This window comes from Toxorhynchites rutilus, chromosome 2 (genome assembly GCF_029784135.1).
Source record: "Toxorhynchites rutilus septentrionalis strain SRP chromosome 2, ASM2978413v1, whole genome shotgun sequence".
NCBI lineage: Eukaryota > Metazoa > Arthropoda > Insecta > Diptera > Culicidae > Toxorhynchites > Toxorhynchites rutilus.
Window position 1 is genome coordinate 72,579,896 of NC_073745.1, and position 13,128 is coordinate 72,593,023.

At 38.8% G+C, this 13,128-nt stretch overlaps 2 protein-coding genes and 1 long non-coding RNA gene across 3 annotated transcripts; 2 read left to right on the forward strand and 1 right to left on the reverse strand.

Annotated features, from left to right (window-relative positions):
- Positions 1-5,926: 5,926 nt before the first annotated feature.
- On the reverse strand, positions 5,927-6,668 carry LOC129770515 (cytochrome b-c1 complex subunit 8). The gene is made up of 3 exons (XM_055773407.1): positions 6,546-6,668; positions 6,153-6,343; positions 5,927-6,093 (listed from the first exon to the last, which is right to left on the reverse strand). The coding sequence occupies exons 2-3, from the start codon at positions 6,304-6,306 to the stop codon at positions 5,999-6,001; spliced, it is 249 nt and encodes an 82-aa protein (XP_055629382.1). The 5' UTR covers positions 6,307-6,343; positions 6,546-6,668; the 3' UTR covers positions 5,927-5,998.
- An 844-nt stretch (positions 6,669-7,512) lies between these two features.
- Positions 7,513-8,157, forward strand: LOC129769499 (probable 39S ribosomal protein L23, mitochondrial). The gene is made up of 2 exons (XM_055771805.1): positions 7,513-7,899; positions 7,959-8,157. The coding sequence occupies exons 1-2, from the start codon at positions 7,606-7,608 to the stop codon at positions 8,118-8,120; spliced, it is 456 nt and encodes a 151-aa protein (XP_055627780.1). The 5' UTR covers positions 7,513-7,605; the 3' UTR covers positions 8,121-8,157.
- A 3,080-nt stretch (positions 8,158-11,237) lies between these two features.
- On the forward strand, positions 11,238-12,236 carry LOC129770455 (uncharacterized). Its single transcript, XR_008742120.1, has 2 exons — positions 11,238-11,598; positions 11,686-12,236. It is a non-coding gene; the product is annotated as an uncharacterized LOC129770455 (long non-coding RNA).
- Positions 12,237-13,128: the final 892 nt, after the last annotated feature.

The following is a 13,128-nucleotide window of genomic DNA, read 5'->3' on the forward strand; positions in this document are numbered from 1 at the left end:
CTGCTTGACGGTTGAAGAGTTAAAGAGGACGAAATAACGTGGGTCGCTGCGATCAGCTCGAGAATTGGGCATTGATGTTTACAACCAACACGCAGGGTTGCCGTATATGGTCAGCACATAGCACACTGCCTCATGTACTTAAGTCCGTGCCACACATCCACCCCCTTCTCAAAAAAAAAAATAAACGAAGGAAAAATCTATTGTTTTGTTGGAGAATGAAAATTTAATTGGGTTAAGATATTGAATCATATTGTAATAGAATTATAGGCCAGATAGTAAATTTCTTTCCTGAGTGTATTCTATTTTATTCTATGTCCGTTACATTTCCGATTCGTGTGTATTCCATTTCAGCACTTAAAATCTGCAATGATACATTAAAACGATGCGAATTAATTCATTGTATCTTATTCTAGAGCGCGATTTAAAAATCCGCTTCTCTTGTAGCACATAGTCGTAACAAAGAAAATTTCGGATATATTGTAATTTTTATGTTCGTTTTGTTTTGTTCATCATGTCCCTGATAACCTGCTCCGCGAGGTTTTCCTATACGCTTAGCATGGTGCTTTTTTTTACCTACTCTGCGCTATCTTTCGACCCGCCTGCCTTTCGTTTCGGCGCGGTTATATTAACCCGCACAGCGCGATTCTTCGATCCGCTCACAATGATTTTACAAACTATGCTCTGCGTGGTCTATTTGACCCGCTCAGTGCAGTTGTTTTACTCGTTTGACTTGTTGTTTTCTTCTTTTCAGCGCGGCTATTCAAACCCGCTCTGCGCGATACTTTGATCCGCTCACTATGTTTCCTACAAGCATAACTCTGCGCGGTCTATTTGACCCGCCCTATGCGTTATTTCACACGCTTGGCTTATTTTCTTCTATCCAGCGCGGTTATAGAAACCCGCTCAGCGCGATCCTTTGATCCGCTCACGGAAATATTTAGCCACAAGAGCCACACCAATCGCTCTATTCCACTTAGCGTTAGGTCTAGCTGTGGACCTAACCTCACTTCAAGCACAATTTTTTCCCCGCGTAAACAAAAATTGGCCCCTTTTTTCCAACGTAAAATTGATATTTTATTTCGGCTCGACAATTACATTACGTTGCAGTTAACGGAGAGAAAAGAAAATAAACTGCAACTCCTGGCAGAATCGCCATTGTGCAGTCCCGAACTAACGTTGGGGAAAAGGGGTGGTCAAACTAGGTTTCCGCACGTCTTACCTGCTTGACGGTTGAAGAGTTAAAGAGGACGAAATAACGTGGGTCGCTGCGATCAGCTCGAGAATTGGGCATTGATGTTTACAGCCAACACGCAGGGTTGCCGTATATGGTCAGCACATAGCACACTGCCTCATGTACTTAAGTCCGTGCCACACAAATTCCATAGTGATTGAGTTTTGATGATATTACGAATATGGTTTTGACGTAGGATTACGTCTCTCGGGAACATTTTGGGGTACAAATTGAAAATCGAAAACCGAGCACATCGTGAAAATTGTCCAATTTCAAACGCTTATTGCTCAGTCATCTTTGGATGAATTGATGAAATTTTTGGGTCAATAGATTTCGACACTCAATAACAATATTTTGTATTAAAGAAAATGATTTATGTCATGGAACTAACTATCGAACAATTGAAAAACAGGAAGTGGGTTATATCTGTGGTATAACCGCAAGGGTGACGTAGGACTATCGTTGACTTAGTGATCATTTGTTTGAAGTTGCATCTGAATCAATTCTTAATGAATGGATGAATGAATAAATTGCAAGATTGCTGAAAGTTCTTGTAAATCTGTGAGCGGATGAGTATATGTATGAAGTTATCATATGTGTTTAGAAAACTTCAATTGAACTCTTTCAAAGTTGTGAAGTGGTCCTGAAAAGAACCGGTTTGGTGGTATGTGGACCTGAAATGAGTGATTGCCGGATGGTTTGATTGGTGATCCCATGTACGGATCTGAAACGAAACAATTAGTATAAATAAAGTCATAACATGTGTGTGTGTGTGTGTGTGTGTGTGTGTGTGGTGGGTGCTCCGATGCATCAAACGGAAGCAATTTTCGCACTCTCTTGGTCGCCTTCTCTTCTCCTCCTGATGGATCGGCTTTTTTGCGCTCCCTCACAGTTCGAAACAAACTGAATTCGTCTAAGGTCAGGTCAGGCCAGATGATGAATTCCTCGATCCCTCGATCCCTCGCCGTCCAACTCGTTCCGCTCGTTCAGCTCGTTCAATAACGATGTTGTCTTGTCGATGACCTCACGAAAAATGAATGCGTTTCACCACCAGAATATCGCTTAAGTATGCTTTTTGTCCGTGATTGAATCGATAGAAGGTGTGGTTTACGATGGCAATTTGGAAGGCAAACTAGAGGCGAATGAACTCTCTGAGTTTGAATCTTTCGGCGACTGAGCAATAATCGATTGAAAATTATGTTTTCAGCGATGCGAAACATTTTCCGTTGCGTGCGCATCCAATATTAGAAACGAACATATCCTACTGATGGGGAAGAATAATCTTCAGAAGCTTTCCTGCTAATTGCACTTGATTGAAAAATCACAAAACCAAATGTATTTGGTCGCAGCCTTGTATGTTAGAAAACATTAAAAAAAACTCTTTCGGATGAATGTATTTTTCAAATACCAGGGGAACTGGCAGATTATTTTTCAGCAACAATAACATCTTCCCAGATTCTCTTCGATACCCGTAGCCCACCAGTGGTTAATGCTAACTCGATAAGCACCTGTTAATTGCACTAGATTGAAAAATCACAAAACCAAATGTATTTGGTCGCAGCGTTATATATTAGAAAACATTTAAAAAAAAACTCTTTCGCATGAATGTATTTTTCAATTCCCATGGGGAACTGACAGATTATTTTTCAACAACGATAATATGTTTCCGGAATCTTCTCGATGCTGGATGGCATTTAAACGAAAGAAGTTCCGCACGTTCCGCAAGTTCCGCATATATATATATATATATATATATATATATATATATATATATATATATATATATATATATATATATATATATATATATATATATATATATATATATATATATATATATATATATATATATATATATATATATATATATATATATATATATATATATATATATATATATATATATATATATATATATATATATATATATATATATATTTATTTATATATATATATATATGTGTGTGTGTGTGGCGGCTGGTTCGATGTCTCAAACGGAACCGTTTTTCGATGCTGATACTCTCTCGGTCGTCTTCTCTTCTTCTTCTGATGGATCGGCTTTTCTGCGCACCCTCATAATTCCAAACTGAATGCGTTTCAGGTCAGGAATCTTCTCGATGCTAGATGGTATCCAAACGAGAAAAGTTCCGCGCGTGTATGTGTGTGCGGCGGCTGCTCCGATGTCTCAAACGGAACCGTTTGAGCCACTCTCCTCCTGATGGATTCCCTTCTGGCCTAAGGTGCACCAAAAGTCTCTTGGTGACACCGTTCAGCGCATCAGCGCTTTCATGATGAACTTCACCACCAGCTTCACCACAACAGCGATAACATGCTCCAATCGCTGTTCAATTATAACTGAGTGGCCTTCGAGCGGCGCTCGCTTATATACCGATTGGTTATTTCAATAGCCTGTTTTGAATGCAATTTTAAGGCTATTGAAACAAGTTTTTGGATCAAAAAGTAACAAGTATATAACGCGTAGACATTTTATCTTTCGAATAAAGTGTTTATCATACCATTTCGTTCAGTTGTTTAGGAGCTATTAACGCTCAAAATCTCCGGCGTAACGCTTTCGTTTTCGAAACTTTGATTTTACACCCCAGTATAGAAATGAAAGACGTAGTCCTACGTCAAAATCTCAACCCCTATCCTAACGGAAATACCCACTTCTGATTGGTCGAAATTGATGACATATGCGGCGGGTCCCTAACAGAGACATCAAAACCAAGCTGCCTGGGGGAAATCGGCACTACAAATACATGAAAGTAAGGGGAGCTTTTGTTCCCACCGAAATGTGTTCCCTAACAGAGACATCAAAACCAAGCTGCCTGGCAGAAATTTGTGTTTCATTTGTATGGCAGCCCCCCCTTAGAGAGGGGGGAGGGGTCTCAAACTATCACTATCACCTTCCCCGGCCCCAAAAACCCCTACATACCAATTTTCGTGTTGATCGGTTCAGTAGTTTCGGGTTCATAAGAATCAGACAGACAGACAGAAATCCATTTTTATATATATAGGCTAGCTGACCCGGCAAACTTCGTTCCGCCCAAAAATTTTTGTTTTGTTATCAATACCTTCAAACATCCACGTTTTCTTACTATGAGCTTGTTCATAGGTCCAGAACTGTTCATTGATTGATCTTCTAATCGACCCCGTTGAATTTACCTTTTACTATAAAATGTCTAGTATTTCTAACAAAACTCATCATTATAATATCGGATTATTTTCAGACACAATTCTCGTTCAAGATTTTTCAACCACTTGCAAACAACATGTTTCTCCGTTACATGGAATAAATGTTTTATACAGAAAATATGATAGAATAAAGACATCATTAAATCGTTAAATTCCTTCCTTCCTTTTTTTCGAGTTATGCAGAAATATGTGTTTCATTTGTATGACAGCCCACCCTTAGAGAGGGGGGTGGAGAGTCTAACCATCATAGAAACATTTATTGCACCCTAAAACCTCCACATGCCAAATTTGGTTTCATTTGCTTGAATAATTCTAGAGTAATGCAGAAATTTGTGTTTCATTTGTATGGTTATTTCCTCAATTATTTTAATTAAAAAAGGAAAAATGTCCACGAGGACAAAGGGGTGGAGGGGGAGTCTAAAATCGTGCTTTTTTGTCTACGTGGTGTGTGGACAGCCCCTTACATAAAAACGTGACCTGTTTTCTGATTTGGTACCCTTAATGAAAGACGTAGTTCTACATCAAAACATTGAACTCGCAAAAAAAAATATTTTCGTAATTATTGGTTGTAGTCGTTTTTTATTGTTTTCATGGCTTTGTACTAGAGGGCGTTATTTTTTTATATTTTATCTTGACAGCCGAGGATTTTTCACATAACATATCTCGAGATGCTTTTTTTGTTTTTAAGATATGATTTGTCAAAGTTAACCGATGGTTCGAAAAAACAATTTTCCCCCCTCTTTCCACTACGAAAATTCATAACTTTTGAACTACTGGACCGATTCAGATGATCGACATATCAAATTGAAGCTTATGAAAAATATTACTTTTGCGAAAAATTTGAATTTACTTTTTTGTAATTATTGATTAAGTTAGTTTTTTTATGGTTTTCCGATTAAAGGTAGAGCGCTTTTTTATTTTTTCTGGAAAGCAGAGTTTTTTTACATCATATATCCGAAAATCAGAGAGGAGTTTTGTTTTGTCTTAAGTTATTATTTTGCAAATTTAACATGTTTTAGGTCCTCGTTCAATATTTCTATGCGACTAGAATTCAATCTTCCCGCAAGTGTTTCGTTTTTTCAAGGAAAATTAGCTTATTGGCTTCAGTTTAATATGGCGATCATCTAAACCGATTCAGCACTTCGAATGTTATGAATTTTTGCAAAAAGTCATTTTTGGATAACAGGACAAAAATGAAATGAACGACCATCGGTTAACTTTAAAAAATAATAAGTTGTAGGATGATTGGTAATACACAACCAGAAATAAAGTCAGTCGTTCCTGAGCCCAGATCGCTGGAGTATTGTTTTTGATCGTCCGAAATTCCCAAGAGAATGAAACTGTTTTTACAGTTTTGAAAGATTCTTTCCCCACCTCGGTAGAATATAATATTCATTCCTAAACAACACTCTATTAATAGATGAAATATCAATCATCATGATCAGTAATGCTACTGTTTTGAATCAATCTAATTGCATTCTTTTATTCTATTAAAACACGTTTTGTTAATTCAATCATCGCTATTTCCAGGATTCAAAAATACATATGGCATTTACACTCTAGCCTAAATTTTTAAACGTCATTCTCGAAGTCGGCTGGATTTTTGCGGTTGATCTGAACAAATTTGTTCTCTACATAGTTGTACACCATGTAGCCAATGATGAATGCTGCAAAACACAAAAACGTAGAAAAGACTTTTCGATTACGATGCAAATAAGCAGCTTACGTGGGGTGACGACGAAGATCTGCGACCGGATCCGACGAAATGTGTTGGGTATGGATTTGGTCCACCAGTTGGCAAACGCTCTCTGCTCGAAGGGCGATATCTTGTGGACAACGATGCCACGCACTTTGGCCAATTCACCGAATCCGTGACCCATAGTTTATGCTTTTAGATAATCGGGGGAACGATCAGCGCTGGAAAACCAAATAAAAGCATTCAGAAATCCACTTAGAATTACATAACCAATGATTGCTAAACAAAATTTGTCATAGTTTCTAACATCGTATCGAAATCACTGTTTAATGTGAATTGAAACAAGCAAACCGTAATTTGTATCGCTATAAGTATAATGCAGAGTAAAACGCATAATATTAAAGGAAATACATTTTTACGAACCTTCCGATTTCTTCTATCGATGCGGAGACAGTGAACAGTCAGTTGTCAAATACGATGTTTTGGTAAACTCACAAGGTAAACTGACCTACTGTTGCCACTCTACTAAGGGTGCTCATACACTGTTCGACCGAAGCCAAATATTTGACTCTTTTTGACAGATAAAATTTGGTCAACGTGTACTGATCAAATATATTCTACACAAAACACGACAAGCAAATATTCAATATATATTTTTTTCAGACTGTTCTTCGAACCTGTCGGTACATGGTTACCTTGAATATTTCAGTTAATTTTTTCCATGTTCGGTGTTTGATATTGTTTACTACTGTTGAAAATTGAAGAGTGGCAAACAAAATAGTGTTTGTACAAATATCAAAACAAAACTTATCTGCCAAAAAATAACAAATATTTGACCTCCGGGCAAACACCTTAACTGGCAGAGCTATCACAACAAATATTCGTTCACATAATTTGCAGATTGAAAGTAATAAACCAATAATTTGTTTCTTTCAATATTAAAAAAATGGTTTGGGTGTAATACGATTTGTACTTTATTTATTATATTATTATAACTTTTAAAATTAATCACAATTTTCATCACATCAGATTCACCATAGAATTTTCGAATCACCCCTCAACTGACACGCGAATCAAGACGGGTCTATGGTACTAGGTGAGGCCGTTTCGCCACTAAGTTGGTTAGGGGAGCGGTATATGAAAACAGTACGGAAGAAAGCAGAAGGGGAATTATTTCCTTGAAGCGTGAAAGAGACAGACTGATCAGGAGCGAGCTTCGGCACTAGCGTATTGGGTTTTGTTTACAAACAAAACACAGTAGACTTCCAAGATGGCTGAAGAGTGGTTTTAGCAAGTTGGCCCACCTTAGGATATACTTCTACGCGCCTTGACGCGAATGTAGCGCTATTTAGAATCCACCTCGAATGTCAACAATGTCACTGCAAGCAGCTCTTGGTTTTATGTTTACGTTATCTAATTCCGCTACGAGCCTGCTAATGCTGTGGCTGTGACCAATAATCGTCGTTTATTAAACAATTAAAATATGTCCACCCGGTGGTATCCCATCTACCAACGGGGCAATCCCCAGCTGCGCGTATTTCTACCAAATTTCTGGCTCAAACTTGTCCGACCCGAGCATGAGCAACCACCGAATGTTGTGCAGTTTGCCTGTTCCATGGAGATGACCAAATATGATGTGAAGAATTACCTGGAAAAAATATACAATGTGCCGGTGGTCGAAGTCCGAACCAGGATAGCGATGGGCAAAACAAAACGGGATCTCGTTCATGGCTATATCACGAAAAACGAAGACACTAAAATGGCCTACGTAACGCTGGTAAGCTGGAGCATAAATAGATAGTTATTCAACAAAGCCAAAATTCTCAACTATTGCAGCCCAAAGACATGAAATTCGAGTTCCCAAACATGTTCCAGGATGAAGCCAAGAAGAAAGAAGAGGACGATAAGAAATCGCTGGAAGAAACCAAAAAGAATTACAAAAAGTTCCTCGACAAAAACAAGCATCGACCGGGCACTCCCGGGTGGTTTACGATTTAGTTTAACTGTTGAGAATATAAAATTTCAATCTTTAAAATAGTGTTTTATTTGCACTCATAATCAGATAAAATAACAATTCAAATGGTGGGGGAATCAATCCCTCTTGTAAATAGTCAATTTATTAAATATTTAATTCTCGTATTCGATTGCGATATATGGCTGATCACATCTCTTTTAGAACACTGCAGTCTTGTTTGCATTTTGGACAATATTGAAGATCCATCAGATAGTAAACCTACAGAACAAATAGAAATTTTCAAGCAACAATTTCTCAACATTTCCTCGATCCCAATCAATACTTACATTCGGATGTGATGGACATCCCTTCTGAACTCGCCCAAATGTAGCAGAATTGCACGCTCTGCATATGACGAGTCCCGGCTTGCGTTGACAAACGCAATTTTTATCCGTCTGAGCGGATATTATCAGACGATCCGCCAACTTGGGCCCATTTATAAGCATTTTCTTTGCTTTTGCTGATCTCATTGCGTTTTTTAAATAGTAATGAGATTTTAACGTTTTTTCGATGCCTTCAAGAGCTTTCGAATATGTTTGAAAGCGTCAATAATTTACATTTTCTACTTTTAATCTTGTTAGCACTGAACCCAATATATTAATATCAAGGTGGAGTACCCAGCAAACATTAAATCGTATAATTTTGCACGTGCCAAGTCTTAAGGTGGCCGTACACTGTTTGCCCGGAGGTCAAATATTTGATATTTTTTGACAGATAAGGTTTGATTTGATATTTGTACAAACGCTATTTTGTTTGCCACTCTTCAATTTTAAAAAGTAGTAAACAGTATCAAACACCGAACATGGAAAAAAATCAACTGAAATATCCAAGGTAACCTAATTTTATCTGTCAAAAAGAGTCAAATATTTGGCACCCTAAGGGTGCTCATACACTGTTTGACCGAAGCCAAATATTTGACTCTTTTCGACAGAAACTATTTGATCAACGTGTACTGATAAAATATATTCGACACAAAACACGACGAGCAAATATTCTATTATTGGAGGCCAAAAAAATTTTTTTCGTTCTGTTCGTCAATCCTGTTGGTACATGGTTAGGTTACCTTAAATATTTCAGTCGAACTTTTTCCATGTATGATGTTTGACATTGTTTGCCAATCATCATTAAAGAATGGCAAACAAAATAGTATTGTGTATAATAAACATTTTTTTTTTCTTTATTTTTGAGACTTTCAGCCTCCTGGGCTGGTTCGTCTCAGTAAAAACGGCCGAAACCATGCCGCAAAGTGCGCTTACTATCCATTTTACATGCACATACGAACAAGCAATTAACAATAAAACAATAAAACAAAAACAGATTTCGTCACAAGAATTTCTACGCATTTGAGTTTTTTTTTTTCTTCCCTGGTTTGACGAGGATGTCCGCTTGCCATGGCCCCAGGCCACAGATGGGGAATCCGCGCCACTCGAAGATGCCGACTGTTCTTGTTCCCCTTATCGCGAAGGGGAAGGAACAAGGATCTTCGATTCAATCACAAGTTTTTTGGTCAAATTTTAAAGTACAGATCGGCATCTTTCAAAAAACAGAGCAGTGCAGTAGTTTGTGAAGGGTCGTCGCCAAGCACATCTCGAATGCTCCCGCTGATCCCGTGTGAGTTCCGGAGGTTCTCATACTTTGGGCAAATACAGAGGATGTGTTCGACTGAATTGCGAACCTCGCACAAGTCACAAAGGGGATGAAAGGGTCCTCTGTTGAAGTTGTGTGACATGTTGCAGTGGCCGGTTCTTAACCTGGATAAGATTCGTTGCTCTCTCATCGTTTTGACGTCTTCGAATCTGGTGATGGATCCTTTGATTCTCCGGAGGAACAACGTCGCTTCAACGGACCATTTTTCCGCCCAAAAAGTTTTGAATGTGTTGGCGATCCATAGTCTGATGTCGTCTAGCGGTACTTTGCGCGTCAAAAGTTGTCCAAGGTGACCGATTCCAGCAAAACGGTCGGCCGCTTCATTGCCGGCTATGCCACTATGTCCGGGGACCCACATGAGGACTGTATCCGGCAGCAGATACCTCCTGATAGCTTGTATCCATGGGTGCCTAGTTATAGCCGCGCCAACGGCATCGATGACGCTAGCCGAGTCGGTAACTATCAGGATTGATTTGCTTGACGGTATAGTGGCAGCTTCAAATATTCCGGCAGCTTCGGCCGAGAAAACCTGGCAAATGTCGACGAGCTTCTTGCTGGAAATAAGAGAGTTATTATGACCGCATACCCCGAAACCAACTCCTTGCATAGGTATAATAAACATCAATTTTAAGTTGTACATTGTCGTAAAATATATTTTATCCGCATCGTATGCGTATATTACGCTGATGCGGTTTGTGTGTCGTATAAGCGTATAATTTAAATCGATTCAGTACTTTAGTAAATCGTGTTGCATGCTGAAGAAAATCATGAAACAGTAAATCATATTAAATCCTAATAAAGAACATATCACATCATATTGAAATGTCATTGAAATGCTGATGCACTCGAAAGTTTTAACCGCTGTTCAATTAAATTTCAGATAGCCGCGCGAGATAGCTGGTGGATGATAATCCCGACGACCGGAGTTCGAACCCACATCGGAGAAGTTTTCACCGAACAGCAATCTGTGGCATTTTAAACATTCATATTCCACTCCCAACACAAGTGAATCAAACAATTATTATTTCTACGAACATAAATACTCATATATAAAAATGGCGATTCGTGAGGTTGTAATAAACATTTCACGAAAATATTTTGCGCCATTTGTTTTTTTCTATGTCTGTAATAAATTGTATATAAGTATGGCAAAATTGGTATTTGGTGCTTTGACAATTCTTGAATATATTCATATTAGATCGCAATTCAATTCCAACATAATCGCTATTATAGCCGGTCAATGTTGCATATTCATCCAAACAAATTCGGTAAGCATTTGCCATGTATGTATATGGCCTCCACTTTTGTATGCATATGCCAGTTAGGCGCATTATATGCCAACCAAATTTTAGGGCATATGATGTTATATACACGCTTGTTATGCGATTTAATGTTTGCTGGGGTAGGTAAAATATATTTGATTGATAAACGAAATATGATGTCGTAATAATTCGCATTTAATATAAAGTACAGTAAGCTACATTTAATGCGACATTTAGCTAATTGGCCAGACCTGTAATGCGACACGTTTAATTGCACATTTTTACCTCTAATTGGACATTGTAAACATCGACTTCGGACCCAAATTATGGCCACACATTAAAAGTTGCCACCAGACGTCGACACTGTATCACTCTCATCGCCAATGTCCAATTACAGGTCAAAATCGCCTCCCTTTTCTATACAGCGGTGTTTTCCCAAACGAAGCAAATGCGTTCCACAGGCGGCACTGTTTGTATTGGCGCTTATTCGGTTTAACTTCCACCTCGAAAGGAAGTGCATTCCTTGGCTCATCGATTGTGAAACTGTTGACAGGTACATTTAAACTAGATAAATTTTAGATGTGCTAATCATTCCCTCGAATCCAGCGAGACCAAATCTGCCCTTTTGTTTTCTATTCAGGTTAACTTGAAGAGTTTCCGGGCCCCGGGTCATTAGTCCGTCCGCTCAATTCATTGTACAAATATTGCGCCAGCGAACGTCACTCAAATGTTGTGCGAAACAAACTCTCTCGACGGCACCGGCAACGAAATACCAACGGAGCCAACATGCTAATCATCCAGCAGCAAAATTCTCCGAGTGTGGAAATGAACCCATCTGTAAACTGTGCCAGCCTAAACCAGTTGCAATACAAGTGCTATTCGATGGAAATAGATGAACAAAATATAACCTTATTATCATCATTATTGCATAATCTGAAAATATAATAACAATAGGAATGCAACCCGATATCAATAAATTGGGCGTAGGCATGAAATCCGAAAGCAGGATCGAAGTTGTGGCGATATTCTGGTACATGTCTGACACTTGTATTTAATTTACCAATTTACTCGCGTGAAATATACGAATAATTAGTACGGTTGAAAATGACTAACGAATTGGTATTAATTACTAGAAAAATTATAATATAACGGGTGTTAAATAAAAAATGAGAATTTTTCCAATCACATAAATTTTTTTTTTTAATTTTTTTTCATCGATTTCAGTATTTTTTATGAATAACATAATGTATTTTCTTCAAAAAAATGTCAGTGAATGTTTGAGTAAGGGCCGTGCTCTGCTGTTCGACGCAACTTTGTCGCGATGCTCTCACAAGAACGTTGTACGGCACTTACGTCCATTTTCCGGATACAATTTCGGATTCTTGTAGTCAGTTGCTTCGTGTCCTTGGCCCTCCAATTGTTTTTATACACTATGGCACTGAGTGAGCCAAAGAAATTCTCTATTGTGCGGCACTGGGGTAAGTTTGTTGGGTTACGATCTTTCGGCACGAACGGTATCTTTTTCTCCTCAAGATACGCCAGCGTCTTCTTGGCGTAATGGGAAGACGCCTTGTCCGGCCAGAAGACGTACTTCCCATCCGCGTGATGCTCGTTCAGGAACGGCAGCAGGATTTTATCGAGGCACTCTTCTCGATAGATTTGTTGGTTGATTGCCAGACCGCTCGGCTTAAACCAAGGCTTTGAAATGCCTCAGTCGGAAATGGCGATGTACAACATAACCTTTTTTTTCAAACTTGTGCTTGAACTTGTATTTCACTTCAGGCGGTGTGGATGACTTGACGCTTGAGTAGTAATTATCATTTCCTGGAATATGCGTTTTGGACAGCGGAAAATAGCTTTCGAAGTTCAGAACGAAAGACGTCCCGCGGTATTTTTTGGTCATCCACCGACACTGTGATTTAACCGTCTCAATCTGCACCTCCGTGTACTCCGGCGACCTCGTCTTCTTCCTGCAGACGATTCCTTCCATCTTGAGGGTCCGATGGATCAATACGTGGGAGCAGCCATATTTCCGACCGGCGTCACGCAGGCTGGTTGCGTCCTTGTTGTCAAACAGCTTCTT

What these genes read in the sequence shown, in the direction of transcription:
- LOC129769499 (XM_055771805.1), top strand. Translation starts at nt 7,606, where the DNA reads ATGTCCACCCGGTGGTATCCCATCTACCAACGGGGCAATCCCCAGCTG. An exon ending in AAATGGCCTACGTAACGCTG is followed by an intron (nt 7,900 to 7,958) that starts GTAAGCTGGAGC and finishes CAACTATTGCAG; the next exon opens with CCCAAAGACATGAAATTCGA.
- LOC129770515 (XM_055773407.1), bottom strand. Translation starts at nt 6,306, where the DNA reads ATGGGTCACGGATTCGGTGAATTGGCCAAAGTGCGTGGCATCGTTGTC. An exon ending in GATCTTCGTCGTCACCCCAC is followed by an intron (nt 6,094 to 6,152) that starts GTAAGCTGCTTA and finishes TGTGTTTTGCAG; the next exon opens with CATTCATCATTGGCTACATG.